A 23,413-nucleotide genomic window follows, 5' to 3' on the forward strand; every position below is an offset into this window, starting at 1 on the left:
CGTTCGACATATCAAAAATCCGCCGGCAATTTTTCATCCTCAATGTCTTGACTTCATGCTGACCGAGTTTCGTGGTGATAGTGTGTTCGCTGTAACAGGCCGATCGCATGGATGTGACTATTGTGAGTCAAAGTTATAGCGCCACCAACTGGCAGAAGGAAGTGTGTCACTTTCAAAATGCTTTGAAATCACCCTCTTATTTTTACCCAATTTACTTAAAACTTTTGGTGTGTAATGTAAACACACGGCAGATGTAGACATGGGAAAGGATTATTGATATCTTGGATACTGTTGCCGCGGCAATGCTTCAAACTCGAATATTCTTTTTTGATGCTTTTGAGACTCTTAGCATACTTGAAATTGCATGAAACTCGACAGACACATCACATTTATTAGCCAGTAGACATGGCTAATAATGTAAGTAAATGAGAAGTGGTGTGAAACAGCCACTTCTCTGTTGGGTAAGATTTGCATTAAGATATTGTTTTTCAAGGTTTCTGGGACTTTTGGGGCCCTTAACGTACTCAAAAACTCTTGAAACTTTGCACACAGGTCAGAACCCGCGGCCATCGGGGCCGGGCTGAAGCTGGTACCCGGGCGTGGCAGGGGGGCTCGACAGCGCCCCCTTGAACGGGGTCTGAAAACTTGGTCCATATATCAAACATGCTTGCATGTAATAATATGAAACTCGGTACACTTCTATATCTCATCGGGCCGAACAACTTTCGTGCTCTAAGTTTTACGCCAGCCCAACAGGAAGTCGGATATTATGGGTTGTTTGGAAACACATGCTCTGGAATTATATATATTCCTCCTAGAGAATTAATCCAATCGCCACCAAACTCGGTCAGCATGAAGTCAAGACATTGAGGATGCTACATTGCCGACGGATTTTTGATATCTCTAACGCTTTGGCCGTGGCAAGGAAATTAATTTATGACTAAAAAGGACACATGAAGTGTGTTATAACTTAGTTCTATCTACAGTTACAAAACTCGGCGTGTATATTGTTCTCGTCAAGCTCGAACAACTTTCTAATTTACAGTCATTAGCTCCGACCAACAGACAGTCAGATATTTTGGTTTGAATGTGGAACACATTGCAAATTAATCTTTGAAGCTCCAGAAAGCACATAAAGGCAGCATAAAAGCAATCCATACTCCATTGGTATAATTCATAATTCCCGCAGTGTACTTGCTTGTTATATTAGCTACTACAAAATATATAAATACATTTACTATCTTAACTTTAATGATGTACTTAACATAATGATAAATAATCTTAAAATATTATATCGTATGCTATGTATTGTGAATACACCCATGTTAAACATAAAAATGTACTTCCATTGCATATCATAGGAACACATAAGCGTAAATTATAATTACATTAATAAACCTGTACAAAGACCTCCAGATAAATACTGGCCTTCTGGATTAACACATTTAAGTGCTGCAAAAGATATTGACCTATGACATCCATTGACATAAAAATTTATTCTACATTTGAATTGTGACTATTGTGGTTCACGGTCATAGGCCCTGTCCCAAATGGCACACTTCATATGAATTTTCAGTCTTGTGTACTTATTTCATGTGTCCATTAACTCCATGAGACCGTAGGGTGTCTCATTTTTCATTTTAGGTATCGGAAGGGTGCTCACGCATACTTTGTGGTCGATATGTGCCCTCAATGCGCACTTTTGCAGTGCAAGCTCTACAGCACACATCTTCTCGACAGTTAAAGCGAGGTTACGTTATTGCCCATCGTGCACAGCGACCCTAAAGGCACGGGGGTGGCGGTGCCACCAGCGACCCTAAAGGCACGGGGGTGGCGGTGCCACCGGCTTGGGCCCGCCATCGCTGCTTGCAGCTATATTTTTATTTTATTTTTGCATATAGAAAATTTTACTTATTTTAGTGTGATTATGACTTTTAACATTGTGACAGTCGTAGATTACCGCAATGCAAAAAAGAAGAAGAAAAATATGATTTTTTTTATTTTTTTTAAATCAAGAATGATGTGCTATCCCTCCCTTGGTACTAACTTTAATTTTTTGTGGTTTTAATACAATAAATCATTGTATCAAATCATTTATTTTTACTGTAATACAGTAAGAAATGGCTGTGTTATGGTAATGAGATTCATAATTGAAAACAATGGAGAAAGTAAAAGTTAAATGCCCGGACACATTACAGTAAGGAGAAATGGGGGTAATAAACAAAAAAACGTAAAGTTCCTAAATGTAGGCTTCATTTTATTTATGAAAAATATAATTTAATATTTTTTTATTATTATTATTGATTTGGGGTAAAATATGACTAGAACATTTTCTTGACATATTTCTTGAGTATCACCCACTTCTATCATCCTTCCACCACATCTATCTAATCAGAAATGTTTAAACAGATCCCTGTTTTCTTGGATTATGCCATTGTATCCCTGGTCCATAATTTATTTATTCACCAGTAGTCAGTAATCTAGCCAAGAATGACTGGTTTTAATCAGTTATTTCATTCACTGAAGAGATGCCCAATGCCACTACAAGGCCTAAAAGGATGAGATGTGAGAGGCGAGCTCAGAGAGAAGATGCTGCGAGAAATGAGCTGGTGTCTCGCTCACTTGAAAGTGCTCAGCAGTGTCTGTTCAGTCAGGACTACGGCACTGCTTTCATTCACTATATCCTGGCTCTAAACCTCGCTCCAGCCCTAAAAGATTTTGCAAATGTAAGCTTGATTTTCCAGCACCTCTTCCTTGCTGTAAGGCTAAATACTGCATAAATGCATGGTAGAATGGTGTATCTGAAATTCACTTCCAGGTATCTGTAGTAAATGTGAGTGTTGATATCTACAGGAGTCCTTTAGATTTACTGTTTAAATGGGCTGATGAGCTGGACTCTCTGGGACGCATTCATGACCTCTTTGATTGCTATGAACAAGCTATGGAGTTGTTTCCAGTCGATGAGGTGATAGTGAACAGCATGGGAGAGCATCTCTTTAGGTAGGCTATTTATAACAAAAATCATGTCAAATCAAAGTTTTAACAGTAATACATGCTATGTAAATCGAAGTCTGTCACATACATAAGATTGTGTTATATAATTACAAATATCGGAACATTGAGTGCCAAAAAACTACAAGTCACAGTCAGCAGCTAAGCAGCCAGCTGGCTTGTGTTGTTATTTAGAAACATAGTCCTGAAGCAGTTTTGGAATGAGTTCTTTTGTTTTCAGAATGGGATTTCGGGACGAGGCTGCTGGCCATTTTTACAAAGCACTTAAACTCCGACCAGACTTCCCAGAGGCAAAGGAGAACTTTTATCGTGTCGCTAACTGGTTGGTAGAACGATGGCATTTCTTAATGCTCAATGACCATGGCCGTAACCACAAGTACCAGCTGGCTATTCAGAAAGCTATAGAAGGAGGATGCAACACTGTTTTGGACATTGGAACTGGCACTGGCATCCTCGGGTGAGAGTTTTACAGAAACATATTGTTATAAAACAGACACCTTCTACAGCTGATTTATACAGCAGTGAGTGTGTTATGACACTGTTTGGTTGGTATGCTCGAATGTGTGCGAAGATGGCAGGCGCTGCTGAGGTTTATGTCTGTGAGCTGTCAAAGACAATGTACGAGCTGGCATGCGAGGTGCTCTCAGCCAATGGGATGGCAGAAAGCATTCAGATCGTTCACATGAAATCTGTGGACATGGAAATTCCAAAAGACATACCAAACAGGTAAACAATTAACCAGATCCATAATTCAATATTTTGTTATGCTGTATTGCAGGCATAATTGATTTCTGGTAAAGCATATTCTGATCAAATTTAAATTACTTGCACATGAAAATGTATAAACGTGTATGTACAATTTTTTATAGTTGATACTGTAAATGGCTCATTCAATTGTATAAAATGAATGGTGCATGCTTAATGACAACATTTTTATTTCAACTTCTTAAAGGGATAGTTCACCCACAAATACAAATTATCTCTTCATTTACTCACCCTCATGCCATCCCAAATGTGTATGATTTCCTTCTTCTGCAGAACACAATCAAAGTTTTTTAGAATATTATTTCAGCACTGTTGGACTTTACAATGCAAGTGAATGGTGAATAGACATTTGAAGCTCCAAATATCACAGAAAGGCCACATAAAAGTAATCCATTAGACTCCAGTAGTTAACTCCATATCTTCAGAAGTGATATAATAGGTGTGGGTGAGAAACGGATCGATATTTAAATCCTTTTACTATGAATCTCTACTTTCACTTTTTTCACATTTTGTTTCTCACCCACACCTATCGCATTGCTTCTGAAGATATACATTTAACCACTGGAGTCTTATGGATTACTTTTATATTGCCTTTTTGTGATTTCAGGAGCTTCAAAGGTGTGGTCACCATTAGCTTGCTTTGTAAGGACCAACAGAGCTGAGATATTCTTATAAAATCTTTAAAGAAAGTCATAGACCTCTAGGATGGCATGAGGGTGAGTAAATTAGAGAATTTTCATTTTTGGGTGAACTATCCCTTTAAGTGAATTTAAAGTGTTAGTTCTCGTAATGTAAGTGTGTGCTAAAACGTGTTTATTATGCATGGGACACTGGCATTGTATTTAAACTTTTTTAAGGAAAACATTGGCAAAGAGTTTACTTCTTTACCTGATGAAGAGTTGTTAGTTATAATTGTTTTGTTGACCTGTATATATTGCCCCCTTTGTTAGGGTGTCACTCGTAGTAACAGAAACTGTAGACGCAGGGCTGTTTGGTGAGGGCATCATTGAGAGTCTGATACATGCATGGAAACACCTACTGTTACCTCCACCAGTGAGTAACTTTTTTTTACATATATTTCAGTATGTGTATGCAGTACTGCCTGTTCACATGATGGCACTAACTAAACTGTGATTATAATGTAATCGTTTTATACCAATGGTTTTATCCTGTCCGATCCAATGTTTGTCCGGCCATGACAAGGGATTTCCTCACTAAAAAATTACATTACTTTGCACCAACATGTCAAAGTAAATCTTGGCAAAAGATTCCATACTTTGCCATCCTAGGGCCAGATAACGTTTTACCAAATCCTTAATCTGGATTGAATATGGCAAGCCTCTTCCCAACTCAGTATCAGAGAGTAGCCTTAATGGATGGCATTTCAGATGTAGCCAACAGGGCAACCTAGTGACTATATGAAGCAAAATAATTTGTAGTAACCAAGCAACTTCTGAGCATTAAAATATTTCAGCAGAACACCCAGGAATGGCTGTCCAATCCATCGCAAACAGGCCGGGTAATACCTGCTGGTGCAACTGTTTTTTGGAGTGGCTGTGCAGTGCCATGAGATCCGTAGACACCACAGGTGCGAGATCAAAGCTGCTTATGCATGCATTACACATTCTATTGGATAACACTGATATTATTCTATTATATAATTTCATCATATCAAATATACAGTATATGATAAGCACTGTTTTATTTCCTGCGTTGATGTATTTCCTTTAGAAGATGAGAAGGACATCGAAGGGGTTGTCCTAGGCGGCATTAGGGGGAAAGACATTCTTATTCTAGAGGGCATTTTATTGGACAATAATTTTGAGTGCAAGGTGCATCATCATCAATATATTTGGTATGTTTTACTTGAAGAGAGACTACGTTTTAAATGTTGATATCTGCTTTAAGATAATTGTCAACCTTTAGAAGTACACTAACATATAGATGGCCTAAATAATTACAGACATGGATTACAAGCCATAAAATTCTAAATTTTTGTTAATTTGGTTGTTCAATAACATACAAAAATATTTCTCAAAGGAGCAAGCTATTGAGTTGATCTTAGAAAAATGACAGTAGATTTTAAATAACTACTAAAGGCTTATAAACTATAAGTGATAACAATGCACATCTTAAAGGGCCTTTCTATTTTCTGCACAACACAAAATGAAGATTTGTATGAGAATATCTCTGCTTTGTAGGTCCAAACAATACAAGTGAATTTTGACCAAAACTTTGAAGCTCCAAAAAACACACAAAGGCAGCATAAAAGTAATCCATATGGCTCCAGTGGTCTTCTGAGTCAGTAAATATTCTGAAGCAATCTAATTGATTTTGGGTGAGAACAGACAAAAATATAACTCCTTCACTGTACATCTTGCCATTGAAATATCTAGGCACGATCATGATATAAATCTTGATGGTATTTCCTAGTGCTTGACGCATTCGCAGATCGTTAGATGGCGCTAGGAAGTGTAATCAAGCTTGAAATTATGATCGCCATGGAGACTGCTGATGTCAAGAATTATAGTGTAAAAGGAGTTATATTTTAGTTTGTTCTAACCCAATACTGATTGGATCACTTCAGAAGACATGGGTTACACCACTGGAGTCTTATGGATTACTTTATGCTGCATTTATCTGTTTTTTTGGCACTTCAAAATGTTAAACCCCATTTACTTGCATTTAATGGACCTACAGAGCTGAGATATTATTCTAAAAGTCTTTGTTTGTGTTCTGCAGAATAAACAAAGTCATACACCTCTGGGATGCATGAGGGTGAGTAGATGATGAGATCATTTTCATTTTTGGGTGAACTATTCCTTTAACCATCCAATCAGCTGTCATTTCTTTTCGTCTGCAGACTGTGTGCATCTACAGTGGGAGGGTTAGACCTATCTCCAGTGGGACAGATCTACAGTCCTGTGAGCTGTTCAGCAGATGCTGAGGATAGCACAGAGCCCTATACTACTGAAAGACTGAGCTGCCTGCATGGAGGATACATTCAACTCACCCAGCCTTTTACAGCACTGGACATAGACTTCAATAATGTGCAGGTATAGAGATCAGTGAATTTAATTAATTTTGACCAGAGCAAGTGAGCTACAATTACCAGATGAACTTGGTTGGTCAGTAAAAGCCTGACATGGACAGCCGAACAGCTGTTTCCATCCAAGTTGCAAATTAATACATGCAAAAAAAACATAATATTGCAAAAACAATGTGCGAATAAAGCCATGTTTCCATCCCATGTGTTCAAAAGAACAAAATCATCACTTCCTGAGAAATTGTAGTCACTTTGACTCTTTTGTTAATATAATACTCACAGTTTAGAGCACACAGACTAAGCACTGTAAAGCGCTTTGTCTCAGGTCAGGGAGCGAAAGCACATCACATTGTTCTGGAAACACTATGTGTATGCATTCCTTTTTCCTGTTGATACGCACCTCGTTTTTGAGCACAAACCATGAAAATGACATACCTGAACTTAAATGGTTGTATTTACTGAACCCTTTGGAGTATGGTCACAGTTGTTTTGAAAGAAGACATTTTATTTCCCAAGTTTCAGAATTTATATATGTTGTTTAAAGTTAGAGAAGCTGAAGTTTATAGTAATGGAAATATTTTGTGCTGAACATGTTTTTATAATCTAACAAAACTATAATAAAAATGCCAAGACAACCCAGCAATACAATGTTCTCAAAGCCACAAGTCTAAAGAAGTTATGTGAAGATGATCTAACAAAAAATTTTTCATCTGTAAAATCGCTGGAAGCGTACAGAGTAAAATTAAGTATTATTAAATCTGTCAAGACGACACAAAATCTGACTGCACTGCTTGGCTATTATGAATAAAACTACACCGCATGTTTAAAAATAGACTTTGGAAACGTGCTCATTTTGTTTACAGGACTTTAATATATAAGATAATATACAGTTCTCTTACGAGAGGTTCTCTCGTATTGCGTAAGCTAGCTTACGCTACGGGAAAGATTCATCTTTTCTGAGATATTGAAGCCAAAAAATTATCCTTAATTTTGTATCATTTGTCAACACAGTGCAGCAACTGCAGACCTTGAGCGGGCTAGCTAGCGAGCTCATTGGTTGCTCTGCGGCAACTGCTGCAGCCTATAGACGAACTTGGGCGAACTCGCGTCCAATGAGAGGCGTCCGCGCGCTTACTGCATCAAAGCCCGCCAAAATGGGTGTGGCTAAAGTGCATATAAGCATAGTTCGTAGGCTGGAACCCTGATTTTCATCTCTTCAGCGAAGCTCTTCGCATCTCTGAACTGGAAGCCGCGTCGCCGTTCGAGGGGCATCTAGCAAGCTTGGACAGCGCTCGAAGAAGCCGGCCGTCTTCGCCACCTTCAGCCATCCTGCGAGCTACGCCATCCGGCGACGTATCCTTTTTTAGAGCAAGATAAGTTCCTCAGCGAACTTCACAAAAAGAGTATCGAGCGTCTTTTTAAAGATGCCTCGCACTTCCTGCGGCTCATGCCGTGCTCCTCTCAGCACCGGAGACCGCCACCTCATCTGCGCTCTCTGCCTGGGACGGGAACATGCAGAGCTCGCCCTCGCTGACGGCGGATGCGACCTCTGCGAGGAGCTTCCGATGTCGACCCTGCAGGCTCGATTCGAAGCATGCAAAACCGAAGCCGCCGCGCCGCCTTTCGTTTCGCCGCGCAATAAGAAGCGCTCTACACACAAGCATTACACTTCCCGTGTCCCGATCAGAGCCCACTCACATAAAGCGGACACAGCCCGCTCGAGTGTTAGAGCCATTCTCTGCCCGCTCTGTCACACGGCCAGCAAACACTTCTCTGTATGTAAGTCCCGTGCCCTTGACTATGCTCGCGCATCACTTAACAGATGTGACTCTTTCCCCATTCACCTCAATCGGGAAGTCACTCACAGAACAGCCTGTCCCTGCTGTCTGCGAGCAGTCATGCATAAGCACAGTAAGTGCGCTCACACATTCTGTTCAGCGCGCTGTGTGCGGCAATCAGGGCGATTTGGCCATTCACCCTCTAGCGTTACGCTTCAAAGCGTGGGAAGCTATCCTAGGATATCCAAATGGGTGTTAAGCACAATAAAACAGGGCTATTTGCTACAGTTCGATCGCCGCCCTCCCCGCTTCAGAGCGCGGCTCGAAACTATTGTGAACACGGAAGCAGCCTGCATGCTTCGTTCAGAAATAGCAAACCTTCTGTGCAAAAGGGCCATAGAGAAAGTGCCGCCTTCGCTGAGCGATTCAGGGTTTTACAGCCGTTATTTTCTTGTTCCCAAGAAAGACGGCGGCCTCAGACCAATATTAGATCTCAGGGTTTTGAACAAGGTGCTTGCAAAAAGACCGTTCAAAATGCTTACAATCAGGAAACTCCTCGCGCATACGCGCCAGGGGGACTGGTTTATCTCTCTCGATCTGAAAGATGCCTATTTTCAGATTCAGATAAATCCCCGTCACAGGCCATTCTTGAGATTCGCCTTCGACTGCCAGGTTTATCAATACACCGTCCTTCCGTTCGGCCTGTCTTTAGCACCCCGTACTTTCACAAAGTGCATGGATGCGGCGCTCGCACCCCTGCGGAGTCAGGGCTTGTGAATTCTGAACTATTTGGACGACTGGCTGATTATGGCACAGTCACATACGGAGCTTCTGTCTCACAGAACAGTTCTCCTCAGCCATCTGAACAGTTTGGGTCTTGCAGTCAATTGGACCAAGAGCTCACTACAGCCCAGTCAGGCAATTTCCTTCCTTGGAATAGAACTAGACTCCGTGGCAATGACGGCTCGCTTATCTACACAGCGTGCGCGCCGTGTTCAGCGACTAGCCGCGTCCTTTCAGATGAACAGCCTCACGCCTCTGAAAAAATTTCAGAGAGTGCTAGGTTACATGGCCTCAGCCGCAGCAGTACTTCAGCTGGGTTTACTGCGCATGCGCATGCGCCCGCTTCAGCATTGGCTAAACACCCGCGCGTCTCGCCGGGCTTGGGCCACAGGCCGCCAGCCCATCAAGGTGACTCAGACGTGTATTTCAGCTCTGCAGCCCTGGACAGTGGCCGAATGGTATCAGCGGGGAGTGACGATGGGAGCTGTATCTCGCCGAAAAGTCATCTCGACAGACGCGTCCAACACGGGTTGGGGCGTGGTCTGTGAGGGCTCTCCGGTTTTTTTTGGCCTATGGTCAGTTCACGAAAAGCTCCTTCACATAAATTGTCTGGAAAGTATAGCGGTCGAGTACGCGCTTGTGCGCTTTCTCCCGGTCATTCAGGGTCACCACGTCCTGGTCCGTTCGGACAACAGATCTGTGGTATCCTACCTAAACCGTCAGGGCGGTGTCAGATCCAGGAACCTCTTCCATCTGACGAAACGCATACTGAGTTGGTCCCAGTGCCACCTGCGCTCGCTGAGGGCGACGCACGTGCCAGGCCACCTGAACGGCGCTGCCAGCATCCGATAGCGAACGCGACGCCAATCTCCTTTGCCCAGTCAGAGCACTGAGATTGTATACTGCGCGCTCCGCCTCTTTCAGACGCTCTGAGCAGCTTTTCATTTAGTTTGGAGGGCACACCAAAGGTCTCGCCGCCTCGAAACAGACACTGTCTAGATGGATAGTGGACGCTATTGCTGCCGCATACGCGTCAAAAGACCTGCCATGCCCGTTGGGCATTAGGGCTCACTCCACTAGAGGCATGGCCTCATCGTGAGCATGGTCCAGCGGGATTTCCATTCACGACATATGTGTGGCAGCGGGCTGGGCTTCCCCCTCCACCTTTGTCAGATTTTACAATCTGGAAGTGCCCGCCCTGCAGGCAAAACTACTAGCGGTTTAATACGCTACAGCTCCCCTGGTGAGCTGCACTGATGGGACTCATTCCACACAGACCGGCACCGCTGCTCTGTCGTTCCCTTCCCACAATGTGCTTATGTATTACACACACACTGGCCCGCACTCTTGCCAGCCAAATATTATTTCCCCACTCACAAGGGCTCCCCCGGGTCCCCCCACCCCCGGGGCTCATGCAGTGGATGCTTGGTGCGCACGGCGTTGACAATGGGTTCATGTAGCGTAAGCTAGCTTACGCAATACGAGAGAACCTCTCGTAAGAGAACGACTCGGTTACCTAACGTAACCTCGGTTCTCTCTAGACGAGGGAACGAGTATTGCGTAGCCGGCCGTGCTCGCGCCACGAGCGACTTTCGCTTCATTCAATGAAAACCAGGGTTCCAGCCTACGAACTACGTTTATATGCACTCTAGCCACACCCATTTTGTCGGGCTTTGATGCAGTCAAGTTCGCCCAAGTTCGTCTATAGGCTGCAGCAGTTGCCGCAGAGCAACCAATGAGCTTGCTAGCTAGCCCGCTCAAGGTATGCAGTTGCTGCACTGTGTTGACAAATGATACAAAATTAAGTATAATTTTTTTGGCTTCAATATCTCAGAAAAGATGAATCTTTCCCGTAGCGTAAGCTAGCTTACGCAATACTCGTTCCCTCGTCTAGAGAGAACCGAGGTTACGTTAGGTAACCGATTCGTTTTACAACATGAATGCTGTTCAGATTGTTTGTTGAAGAAGGATGACGAAGGGTAATTCTTTCAGGCGAGATCGCATGTAAACAATGGAGAATATATCAATATTTATCAGATTTATCACTTTTATAGACAAAAAGTGCTATTGGATGTTTTTCAATGGACACTTGTCATGGACAGTTGACCCAAGTGTGTTGAACTGTATTAATCTGGCAATCACGTTTTCATAACAAAGGTATGAAGTCCCGTTTTGATATTGCCTGTTTTCATTTGTACTCCTGGCACAACTAAAGAAATTGCTGTTTTTGGAGCATTGCTATCGTGAAACAGAGATCGGATATCAATGTTGAACCCTTAGACCTTTGAAAACGTGTATAATTTGTTAACATTAATTACATTTATAGACAGTAAATTATATATTAAATGTAAGCAGAGTGACGTCACTCCCGCATGCGGGGGGATTGCGTATCAACAGGTTTTTGCCATGCAGATCTATAATATGTTTTTCAAAAGAGTCAATAAACCTGCTCTTTGGCACAGTAAAAGTTTGTGTTTGACTTATTTGCTCTGCAAACTCTTTGCAGGCTTTGGGTTTTCAGTACACTGTTATTTCAGGGTGATCAGACACATTTCAGATGCAATGATTTGTCTGATTGTTAGTCCAGTTATGAGCAAATTATTCAGTCACAAGACTTTCCGATGCGTATCTTGTAATGCTAATAAATTCAATAGGAGTTTATTCATTAAATGTGTTTCCATCATAGTTTATGCAATATCCAAAATGTGAATAAAAATACATGGACTGAAACCCTGCTACTGTTTATTTTGATGTCAGCCTAAATCAGGGCTATTTAACTTCATAGACAAGTGGGCCAGATGGAAAATATATCTTATAGTACTACACTTAACTAAAATCTTCTATCAGATATTGTGTTATAGTATTTGTATAATTTATGTTCACTATATCAATAAAACATCAAGAGAAAAATTATCCAGCAGGGGAAAAATTAACTTGAACATGCTTTAAAATTTGTCCATAACTGAGAAAGTAAATCTGATACAAAAAATGTAGTGAACAATAACATGGAAGTTTAATAAAGATGCAATAATATAAACTTTTGTCTTGGATGTTTTCTTGACCAACTAAATAAAAATAACTTTTTTTACTCTTTGTCCATGATTTTAGTTATTTAATCTTCACATTTTATAAACTTATGGATAATGATTATTTGTAGCGCAAACTCTGAAGAGCGGCGCTATTGCACGAGACCCTGCAAAACATTGAGAGTGTAAGTTTACATAGGAAAAACATTACAAAAAACAGCACGATCAGACACAAAACACATTCAGTGTGAAAAGCCCCTAAGACAACAGACAACCTCAAGCGGGCCACTGAAAAAATCAATTGGGCTGGATTTGGCCATCGGGGCGACCAGTTGAATAGGCCAGTCCTAAACAATGCATGTCTTAAAGGAATATTCTAGGTTCAATACCAGTTAAGCTCAGTCGACAAAATATTTTGACTTGTCCCTCCTTTTCTTTAAAACATAAAGAAAAATAAGAAAAAATAGAAGTTATAGTGTGGCACTAACAATGAAAGTAAATAGGAGCCAATTTTTGGAGGGTTTAAAGGCAGAAATGTGAAGCTTATAATTTTATAAAAGCACTTTTTTAAATTAATTCTTCTGTTAAAAGTCATGTATTATTTAATCTGTAATGTTGTTTAAATAATTTTGTAGTCATTTTAGGTTTTTAGGGTTTGTTGACATTACATCGTCATGGCAACGAATTTGTATAATTGGATATAACTTTAAACAGAAAATGTTTGTAAGCGATTTTATCACACTTAAGTCATGTTAACACAAATAATGTTTATGTCTTGTGGCTATACTTTTGAAAAAGTGAGTATTTTAACATTTACGGATTGGCTGCCATTCACTTCCGATGTAAGTGCCTCACTGGAACCCATATTTTTGCTTTGTTTAAAGGCAATGAGGGGCAAGTCAAAAATATTTTTTGTGGTAATCAATATTATGCCACAAATGCTATCGATAGAGCTTAACTTGTATTGAACCCAAAATATTCCTTAAATACATATTGGGAAAATTTTTGCAACTTAATGTGACTAAAACAAAGTGGCAAAAACTCGTCGGAATTGTTGTGAGGTCTTAAGTTTTGCAAACAAATTGCAGGAGCTGGAGGGACTTTGCTCCAGAGAGATGACGCTGTTGCGACTACATGTGAATCAGGAGGGAATTCTTGATGCTCTGGCTGTGTGGTTTCAGCTGCACTTGGACCAGGACAACCACCTTTCCACTGGCCCACAGGAAGACACATGTTGGGAGCAGGCTATCTATCCTGTACAGAGTCCATTCAGTAAGAGCTGCTTATACAGTATCCAGTAAAGTGGAGAAGATGACCATTATTGTAGAACTACTTGCTCTAAAATATGAATTGAGTCTTGTTAGACAGGCAGTAAAAGCTGTTTAGTTTTTTTTTGTACCGTAGTCTAAAAAACAAATTAAATCAGATTTTCAAGTTTCGATTATCCAAACCATATTCATTGGTGGTTTGCAATACAACTCAATACAGATATTTGTTAATGAACTCTTTGAAAGGTCAGATCGATTTAATTTGTTGTGTGACGGCAAGAAGACATACAGTACTGTGCAATACTTTTAGGAACTTACGAAAAATGTTGCATAGTGATGATGTCATTTATCAGTTAACATTATACTAAGTCCAGTAAACATAAAAAAGCTAAATCAATATTTGGTGTGACCACCATTGTCTTCAATACAGCAGCAATCCTCCAAGATACACCTGGACAAGTTTTTCTTGCTTGTTGGCAGAGAGGATGTTCCAAGCTTCTTGGAGAATTCGCAACAGCTCTTCTATCTATTTTGGCAGTCTCAGTTGCTTCTGTCTCTTCTTGTAATCCCAGATTGACTCTGTATTCAGCGGTGGGCTCTGTTGGGGTCATGCCATCTGTTGCAGGGCCTGTTCTTCTATTCTATTTTATTTTATTTGCAAAAGGAATGTTTGGGAGTCTAAACTTTAAATTTCCTATTGACACACTAAAGCTGAAGATATAAATAACCATCTCAAGGTTTTGAACAAAGACTTTTGAACAGTACTGTATGTAATTGCATATACCACCCTTTCCCGTTTTTTATTCGAGTGTGTAACAAATGTGTTCAGATTGGAATACTGCACTCATGATAACATATAAGTTTCATGCATGGTTAACCTATGCAAATTTGGATTTGCTTGCAAAAGTGACTGCAGTCTCAAAAGGAAAAAAAAATAGGTCTGGCCAAATATAACTTCTAAAAAATCGGGTTTAAAAAGATTTCACCTGCACTGTGAACAAAAGTCAAAATACATTAATGAAAGTGGCTAGAAAAGCCACTTTAGTTAGTTACAATTAACTTTCACAGTAAGTAGTTTCACTCATTTCACATTTGGCGAATCTATCCTGCTAATACATAGGCTAGCTGTCCATTCACATGTGATCTATCCCAGTATTTCTTGCACCACTATTCTGTGATACTACTGAATTTAGAGTGCCAAGGTAAAAATAATGAATGTTAAATGTGATGATAGAATTATTCTGAAAATAATAGTGAGAACAAATAGACAATAAGTCTTCCCATTGAGTTGTCTTCGTTGGCTGCACACAAACATAAACTTACAGTGCAAAAAGTGTAATGAAATGGTCAAAAGAAGCATAAACTGAGGAGTTATCGGTTTAAACCTGTCTAGTTGCAACCAGTTGAATTTGGCATTGCAAAAACTACATTCTGTAGGAATTCTGCTGTATATTATGATGTACTGTATATCAATAATGTCAAGTAATGCTTTATTGGCAGTTAGACTCTGTACATTTAATTTAAGGAAATTAATTGACCAGTCATTCATGTCATCCCTCAGACACTGTAAAATGTGGTGATGAACTGCTGGTGGAAGTTTCGTCTAAGGACACTTATCTGAGGCTGTGCTGTGTTGCTTTTGTAAGAGACGGACACAAATTTCATCTAGACAATGTAAATAAAGGACCTCCCAAAATCCTCACCACAAACTCAGAGGCAGACCTGTGCAGTGCCTTGGCTGGCCTTCAAACTAACCAGGAGAAACCATCTTACAATTTCTTGCTGGAGTGTTCAGAGATCGCCCTCCTCAATAACACAACATATCATAATAGCTCCCAAAAGGCCATGAGTAAACTTCTAGCTTCTCTAAAGTCAACTAGGAGCTCACAGGAAACTGATCCGGCCTATGTGCTGGATGTGTCGGAGGGCTTCTCTGTGCTCTCCATGATGGCAGCCCAGCTAGGTTTAGATTCAGGTGAAGACCAACAACTCAGCACTGGGTTGGTTAAAGCCTACAGCTTGGTGGAGAAGGAACATCACCGGACTATGCTGAGACTGCTGGCCAAAGGAAATGGTGTGCCTGAAAGCACTCTAGAGTTTTGGCTGAGACAAATGGAGGACGATTCTGCTGTTCTCCAGCGGCCAGCCAGTCGGAAGCTCTGGAGTGCCATCATGATGGACTGCATAGAAACCTGTGGGCTTATTAGACAGAAACTATTGGAGAAAGCAACGTTAGCAAAGTAATGTCATCCTGGTTCGAGTGTAAAACAAACCCTTGTTATTTTATGTTCTGGACAGACATTTATCTTATCAACTGCCATTTTAGGTGTTTGTTGGAGGACGGTGGACAGATTTTCCCAGAGCGTATTGTGATCCATGGTATGCTCGTAGAGTCCGATACACTTCTTCGGGAAAGTGCTGTTCAGGGAACAGAGCCAACTCTTGGGTTCAACATTGCTCCATTCATCAATCAATTCACAGTATGTCCTTCAACCACCCTGTGACTACTTGCACTTCACCTCGTCTCTCTCCCTGTATGAGGCTCCGTATTTATTTTTAACTTCTAAGAAAGGCTGGGTATTGATACTCGATTGGATTCTGATTCACAAGCTCTCCAGGGTTTCCCGCAGCACTTTGAAACTAAGGCGGCCGCCTAAGCAACACACGCCTGCCGCCTTAACTACGTCGTCAAAAAAATATATATGAGCGATATTCGCCGTGTTACTCTGTCCTGTTTTCTCCCTTTCCATCTTTAAATATGTGATAAGCCTTCGTGTTCGCTTCAGTCTTGTTATCAGCGCGTTCTTCAGCAGCGGCGCCGAGCGTGTGTGTGTGTGTGTGTGTGTGTGTTCATCTGAGCCTCATTGGTCTGTCACTGCTCGTCAATGTCAGAATATTTGAGATGACCAATCAAATCAAAGTAGGCGGGCTTTATGTTCACAGCGCGAATTTTAGCAGAGCGACTCGACAGTAAAGGAGCGACTCGACGCGCTTCAGTTTACGGTCGGTCATGTGCGAGATAAGATGCAAGTTGCTAAACTAAACATTTGCTATTTGACAGTTTTTTTTGCACATTTTGACAGACTATTAGATGTAATGTTATTACCTTGACAAACTAATACATCATTAAAAAGATATGACTCAAGTTTCAGTATTTGTCTTAATTTGTGTCAGGAGTTATGCAATTCCAAATACACCGCCCCCGCCACCACCACCACCACCACCACCCACCACCTTAACTAACACATTTTCTGCGGGAAACCCTGCTCTCTATTCTATTCCATTCCAATTTCACTTCAATATCGATTAATATGGGTATATTTCAGTCATAATGTCCCTTTATATTTGAAAGAAATTCTCTCCCAGCTAATGCTGTGAATTATACAGGGGACATTCTAACTAAGTACATTATGAAAATATTAATTTTACTAATTAAATTGTATTAGTTTTTCAGCATTTTGGCCTTTTAAAAATGAACAAATACTATATTTGATATTATATTTCATATATTATTTTGTGTTGCATGATTATTGTTTAATTGCATAATTTGCACTATTTACACATGCTAAAACTGGTACTGTCTTTTTAACAAAACTGTCATTTCTGTAAAGAGGGTCTGTAGATGAATGCATGTTAACGAGAGAGGACTCAAATGGCTTTATCTAATTTTGCCATGCATTAGAGTTAAATGTTTATTTTTTGTTGTTTTTGATCAACAACTGACTGTAGAGAACAGAAAAGGTATTAAAAGAGACATTTTTCAATGACAAATAGGTCGCGTAGATCTCGTCTTTAGACACATTATACAGAACAACTTTTACTCTTAACACACAGTAAAATAATCTCGCTGCTGAATACTGTGTAATGTTTGCATTCAGTTTGTTTTTACAAGACTCAACTTTGCAAAATCAATTCTTGACCACATGCCAAAGTGGGAGGTGTTCAGCACACATTCAGTATACATTTGATACCAGATACACTAAGGCTACGTTAAGCCAATTTCATTGTTATCTTTGAAAATGCTGTAATGTGGTTTGTGAAACTGCTCTATAAATTATGTTGGCTTGGCAAAGCCAACATACTGTTACTCTTCAGACATTTAGTGTTGAAAAAAATTCTGCCCATCTGTCTGTCTAAACTTTACCTATATAGTTGCAGGGTTCCCACGGTCATGAAAAACCTGGAAATATCAGGGAATTTTAAAATTGTGATGTCCAGGTCTGGACAAGTCGTGGAAATTAATAAAACCTTCCAAATCATGGAATTTATTTTAGTTGTTTTTGTTGTTAATATTTGATTTATTATGCTCTGTCCTAAAATATTTTATCGGGGTGTTACATTGCACTGGATTAAAAACAGGGTGAAGAGTTTAAAATATATCATGTTATTTAGAATACCTGACCAATTACAGACAATGATGTGCCACTAATACCTGCACATTTAGGATTTAGGAGTTCCTGTGGCTTAAATTTAAAATCAAATGTTTTCAGTTGAAATTTTATCAAAACATTTCTTTCAATTATGTGATTTTGGTGCCATTTTTAGAATGAAAGTCTAAATGTTTGGCCATGGAAATTCATTGGTTAAAAAATGGGAACCCTGCAGTTGTTTATTTCCATATGTTCAAACTCTGCAGAGACCTTTAGACTATTCTGACTCATCTATGTATCTATCTTGTCTGTCTTTATGTCACATAACTATATACAATTGAAATCCACTCTGCAGATTTCATATTAGCAAACTATAGTTTTGGATATCTAATTGTGCATGACATGAGTAATTTTTCCAACAATTGTTTACAGACAGATTATTAACTTTTAATTGACTACATCACAATTCCAGTGGGTCAGAAGTTTATATACACTATGATGTTTTTGTTTTTTTTAGGGTTTGTGCCTTTAAGCAGCTTGGAAAATTCAAATAAATGATGTCAACCTTTCGACAGTTTGCCAATTAGCTACTGATAGGCTAATTGACTAATTGGAGTCAGTTGAAGGTTTACCTGTGGATTTATTCTCCCTCCCTTCAAAATCAGTGCCTCTTTGCTTGACATCATGGGAAAAATCAAAAGAAATCAGCCAAGACCTCAGAAAAAAAATTTGTGGACCTCCACAAGTCTGGTTCATCCTTGGGAGCAATTTCCAAATGACTGAAGGTACCATGTTCATCTGTACAAACAATAGTTCTCAAGTATAAATGCCATGGTAACACCATGAGATGCATTCCGTCTCCTAGAGATTAACTGAATTTGGGGAGAAAATTGCAAATCAATCCCAGAACAACAGCAAAGGACCTTGTGAAGCTGCTGGAGGAAACGGGTAGACAAGTATCTATATCCACAGTAAAACAAGTCCTATATTGACATAACCTGAAAGGCTGCTCAGCAAGGAAGAAGCCACTGCTCCAAAACTGCCATAAAAAAGACAGCTCCTCTTACTTTTTTAGAGAAATGTCCTGTTTGGCAATAATGACCATCTTTATGGAAAAAGGGTGAGGCTTGCAAGCTGAAGAACACCATGCCAATGCCTTGCCATGAAGCATGGGGGTGGCAGCATCATTTTGTGGGAGTGCTTTACTGGAGGAGGACTGGTGCACTTCACTAAATAGATGGCATTATGAGTAAGGAAAATTATGTAGATATATTAAACATCTCAAGACATCAGCCAGGAAGTTAAGGCTTGGTTGCAAATGGGTCTTCCAAATGAACCATGACCCCAATCATACCTTCAAAGTTGTGGCAAAATGGGTTAAGGACAACAAAGTCAAGGGACTGTCCAACTGAAAAATGTGTGGGCAGAACTGAAAAGTCTGTGCGAGCAAGGAGGCCTACAAACCTGACTCAGTTACACCAGTTCTGTCTGGAGGAATGGGCCAAAATTCCAGCAACTTATTGTGAGAAGCTTGTGGAAGGCTACCCAAAGTGTTTGACACAAGTTAAACAATTTAAAGGCAACGCTATTAAAAACTAACAAAGTGTATGTAAACGTCTGACCCACTGGGAATGTGATGAAAGAAATAAAAGCTGAAATATATAATTTTCCCTCATAATATTCTGACATTTCACATTCTTAAAATGGAGTAGTGATCCTAACTGATCTAAGACAGGGAATGTTTTCTATGATTAAATTAAAGGAATTGTAAATAAAAATAAAAAAAGACTAGTTTTTGTGTATGTATTTGACTAAGGTGTATTTAAACTTCTGACTTCAACTGTATATGACTGTCTCATATCTATTTATCCGTCTTTCTGTGTCACATACACTCACCTAAAGGATTATTAGGAACACCATACTAATACTGTGTTTGACCCCCTTTCGCCTTCAGAACTGCCTTAATTCTACGTGGCATTGATTCAACAAGGTGCTGAAAGCATTCTTTAGAAATGCTGGCCCATATTGGTAGGATAGCATCTTGCAGTTCATGGAGATTTGTGGGATGCACATCCAGGGCACGAAGCTCCCGTTCCACCACATCCCAAAGATGCTCTATTGGGTTGAGATCTGGTGACTGTGGGGGCCATTTTAGTACAGTGAACTCATTGTCATGTTCAAGAAACCAATTTGAAATGATTCGAGCTTTGTGACATGGTGCATTATCCTGCTGGATGTAGCCATCAGAGGATGGGTACATGGTGGCCATAAAGGGATGGACATGGTCAGAAACAATGCTCAGGTAGGCCGTGGCATTTAAACGATGCCCAATTGGCACTAAGGGGCCTAAAGTGTGCAAAGAAAACATCCCCCACACCATTACACCACCACCACCAGCCTGCACAGTGGTAACACGGCATGATGGATCCATGTTCTCATTCTGTTTACGCCAAATTCTGACTCAACCATCTGAATGTCTCAACAGAAATCGAGACTCATCAGACCAGGCAACATTTTTCCAGTCTTCAACTGTCCAATTTTGGTGAGCTCTTGCAAATTGTAGCCTCTTTTTCCTATTTGTAGTGGAGATGAGTGGTACCCGGTGGGGTCTTCTGCTGTTGTAGCCCATCCGCCTCAAGGTTGTGCTTTGCTGCATACCTCGGTTGTAACGAGTGGTTATTTCAGGCAAAGTTGCTCTTCTATCAGCTTGAATCAGTTTGCCCATTCTCCTCTGACCTCTAGCATCAACAAGGCATTTTCGCCCACAGGACTGCCGCATACTGGATGTTTTTCCCTTTTCACACCATTCTTTGTAAACCCTAGAAATGGTTGTGCGTGAAAATCCCAGAAACTGAGCAGATTGTGAAATACTCAGACCCGTCTGGCACCAACAACCATGCCACACTCAAAATTGCTTAAATCACCTTTCTTTCCCATTCTGACATTCAGTTTGGAGTTCAGGAGATTGTCTTGTCCAGGACCACACCCCTAAATGCATTGAAAAGTGATACATTCTGGGAACAATTTAAAATGGATTCTATGCTGTTCTCTAGTGTAAAATCTAATGTGTCTCCTGTAATTTATTACTTCCTCAGGTACCTGTTCATATGTTTTTGGACCTATCCAATCTAGAGTGTACGCATTTTAGTGAACCAGTTGAACTTTTTACACTGGACCTCATGAACAGCACTGCCAATTACACCAACAAAGATGTCAAAGTGAGTCCAAATAGTATTTGGTCCTTTTGACCTCTATCTGAAAGCGTAATACTAATGTAATGTTTGTTTTGAATTTGTTTTGAATTTATCAGAGCACAAATTATTTTAAACTTGTGCACAATGTCCATCTATGGCAAACTTTTTCATGATTTCCATGACCTTTCCTGGCATTTGAGATAACTGGACATTGATTTTTAAAAATGATTTTGATTCAGACCAATTTATGAACCCTTTCAACCAGTTAATTGAAAATAACTGACTCTAAAGAGTGATTCAATATATTAATTGAATGTATTTTCACTATAGAAATTTCCATGACTTTTGAGATTTTATTCATTGCCATTAGTTTTCCTGGCCTGAAAAACACAACATTAAAATTCCCTGATATTTCCAGGTTTTCCAAGTCAGAATCCTGTGTAAAAATGTTAATGTTGTTAGACCATAAAGTGGCAGTTTCTGTAGCCAAAAGAAGCATTGCCTTAGACTAAAAATTACACCACAAATTATGACAGTTTAGGTCTAGATTAGTAATCTATCTACCTTAATTTCATTCATTATTTATATATGACAGCTTCAGGTCAGCACCTCTGGCAATGTGACCGCCATCCCTTTCTGGTACCAGATCCATCTGGACTCTGAGCTGAGTGTCAGCACCTTCAGTGAGGACTCTCACTGGAAGCAGGCAGCGGTGGTCCTCCAGCAGCCCCTGGCGGTGAGCTGAGGAGAATGGGTCAAGCTTGACGTCCAGCTCCACAAGAGCAGCATCTCCATTACAGCAGTCAAAGAAGAAAGGCTTGGAGCTAATTATGTCAGCATGGAGGAGGGGCATGTAGACATGGACTCCATTACAGAGAGAGGACCCCTAAGCAATACCTCATGAAGAGAATGGGTTACGATTCTGGGAAGCCTGAAATATACCATAAAGTACACTCCAAAATGGACAAATCGCAGCTAATGGGCAATTGTATATTATTGCTGTATTATACAATGTTAATATGTTTAAAAACAACACATTTTACATATTAGGATTATAAAATATTTCACCACTAAATTGTGTAGCTTGATTACTTTAGGTACATTTATAGAAATGTCAACCGGGATCAAAGGCATTTAATGTACATTTCCATATTACTTTTAATGATTTGTGACAACCATTGTTAGATAAGGCAATACAACAGCTGTGCAACCCATTGCAGAAGATGTATCTCTCTCTGAATGTAGCAGAGATATGCATGACGGTTCATAAAATTGTCCCACATGTCCAAACCTATAATAATAAAATTATCAGCCCTGGCTGTATCCCATATATATATATATATATATACACACACACACACACAGTGCATCCGTTAAGTATTCACAGCGCTTCACGTTTTCCACATTTTGTTATGCTATAGCCTTATTCCAAAATGGATTAAATTCATTATTTTCCTCAAAATTCTACAAACAATACCCCTATAATGACAACGTGAAAGAAGTTTTTTTGAAATCTTTTCAAATTAATTAAAACCCCCCCAAAAAAATCACATGTACATAAGTATTCACAGCCTTTGCCATGACACTCAAAATTTAGCTCAGGTGCATCCTGTTTCCACTGATCATCCTTGAGATGTTTCTACAACTTGATTGGAGTCCACCTGTGGTAAATTCAGCTGATTGGACATGATTTGGAAATGCACACGCCTGTCTATATAAGGTCCCACGGTTAACAGTGCATGTCAGAGCACAAACAAAGCCATGAAGTCTGTAGACCAAGGAATTGTCTGTAGACCTCCGAGACAGGATTGTATCGAGGCACAGATCTGGGGAAGGGTACAGAAACATTTATGCAGCATTGAAGATCCCAATGAGCACAGTGGCCTCCATCATCCATAAATGGAGTTTGGAACCACCAGGACTCTTCCTACAGCTGGCCGCCCAACCAAACTGAACGATCGGGGAGAAGGGCCTTAGTCAGGGAGGTGGCCAAGAACCCAATGGTGATTCTGACAGAGCTCCAGAGTTTCTCTGTGGAGAAGAAAACCTTCCAGAAGAACAACCAGCTCTGCAGCACTCCAACAATCAGGCCTGTATGGTAGAGTGGCCAGATGGAAGCCACTCCTCAGTAAAAGGCAAATGACAGCCTGCCTAGAGTTTGCCAAAGGCAC

The 23,413-nt window shown here is 40.2% G+C and overlaps 1 protein-coding gene across 1 annotated transcript; it reads left to right on the top strand.

Annotated features, from left to right (window-relative positions):
* The first annotated feature begins 3,232 nt into the window (after positions 1 to 3,232).
* On the top strand, positions 3,233 to 21,987 carry LOC127644321 (protein arginine N-methyltransferase 9-like). Its single transcript, XM_052127450.1, is given in 11 exon segments — positions 3,233 to 3,468; positions 3,570 to 3,738; positions 4,728 to 4,830; positions 5,255 to 5,320; positions 5,322 to 5,365; positions 6,641 to 6,833; positions 13,499 to 13,682; positions 15,240 to 15,918; positions 16,005 to 16,158; positions 21,144 to 21,266; positions 21,838 to 21,987. Coding segments are annotated over 11 exon segments (2,100 nt in total). The 5' UTR covers position 3,233.
* The last annotated feature ends 1,426 nt before the right edge of the window (positions 21,988 to 23,413 follow it).

Source organism: Xyrauchen texanus, chromosome 5 (genome assembly GCF_025860055.1).
Source record: "Xyrauchen texanus isolate HMW12.3.18 chromosome 5, RBS_HiC_50CHRs, whole genome shotgun sequence".
Taxonomy (NCBI): domain Eukaryota; kingdom Metazoa; phylum Chordata; class Actinopteri; order Cypriniformes; family Catostomidae; genus Xyrauchen; species Xyrauchen texanus.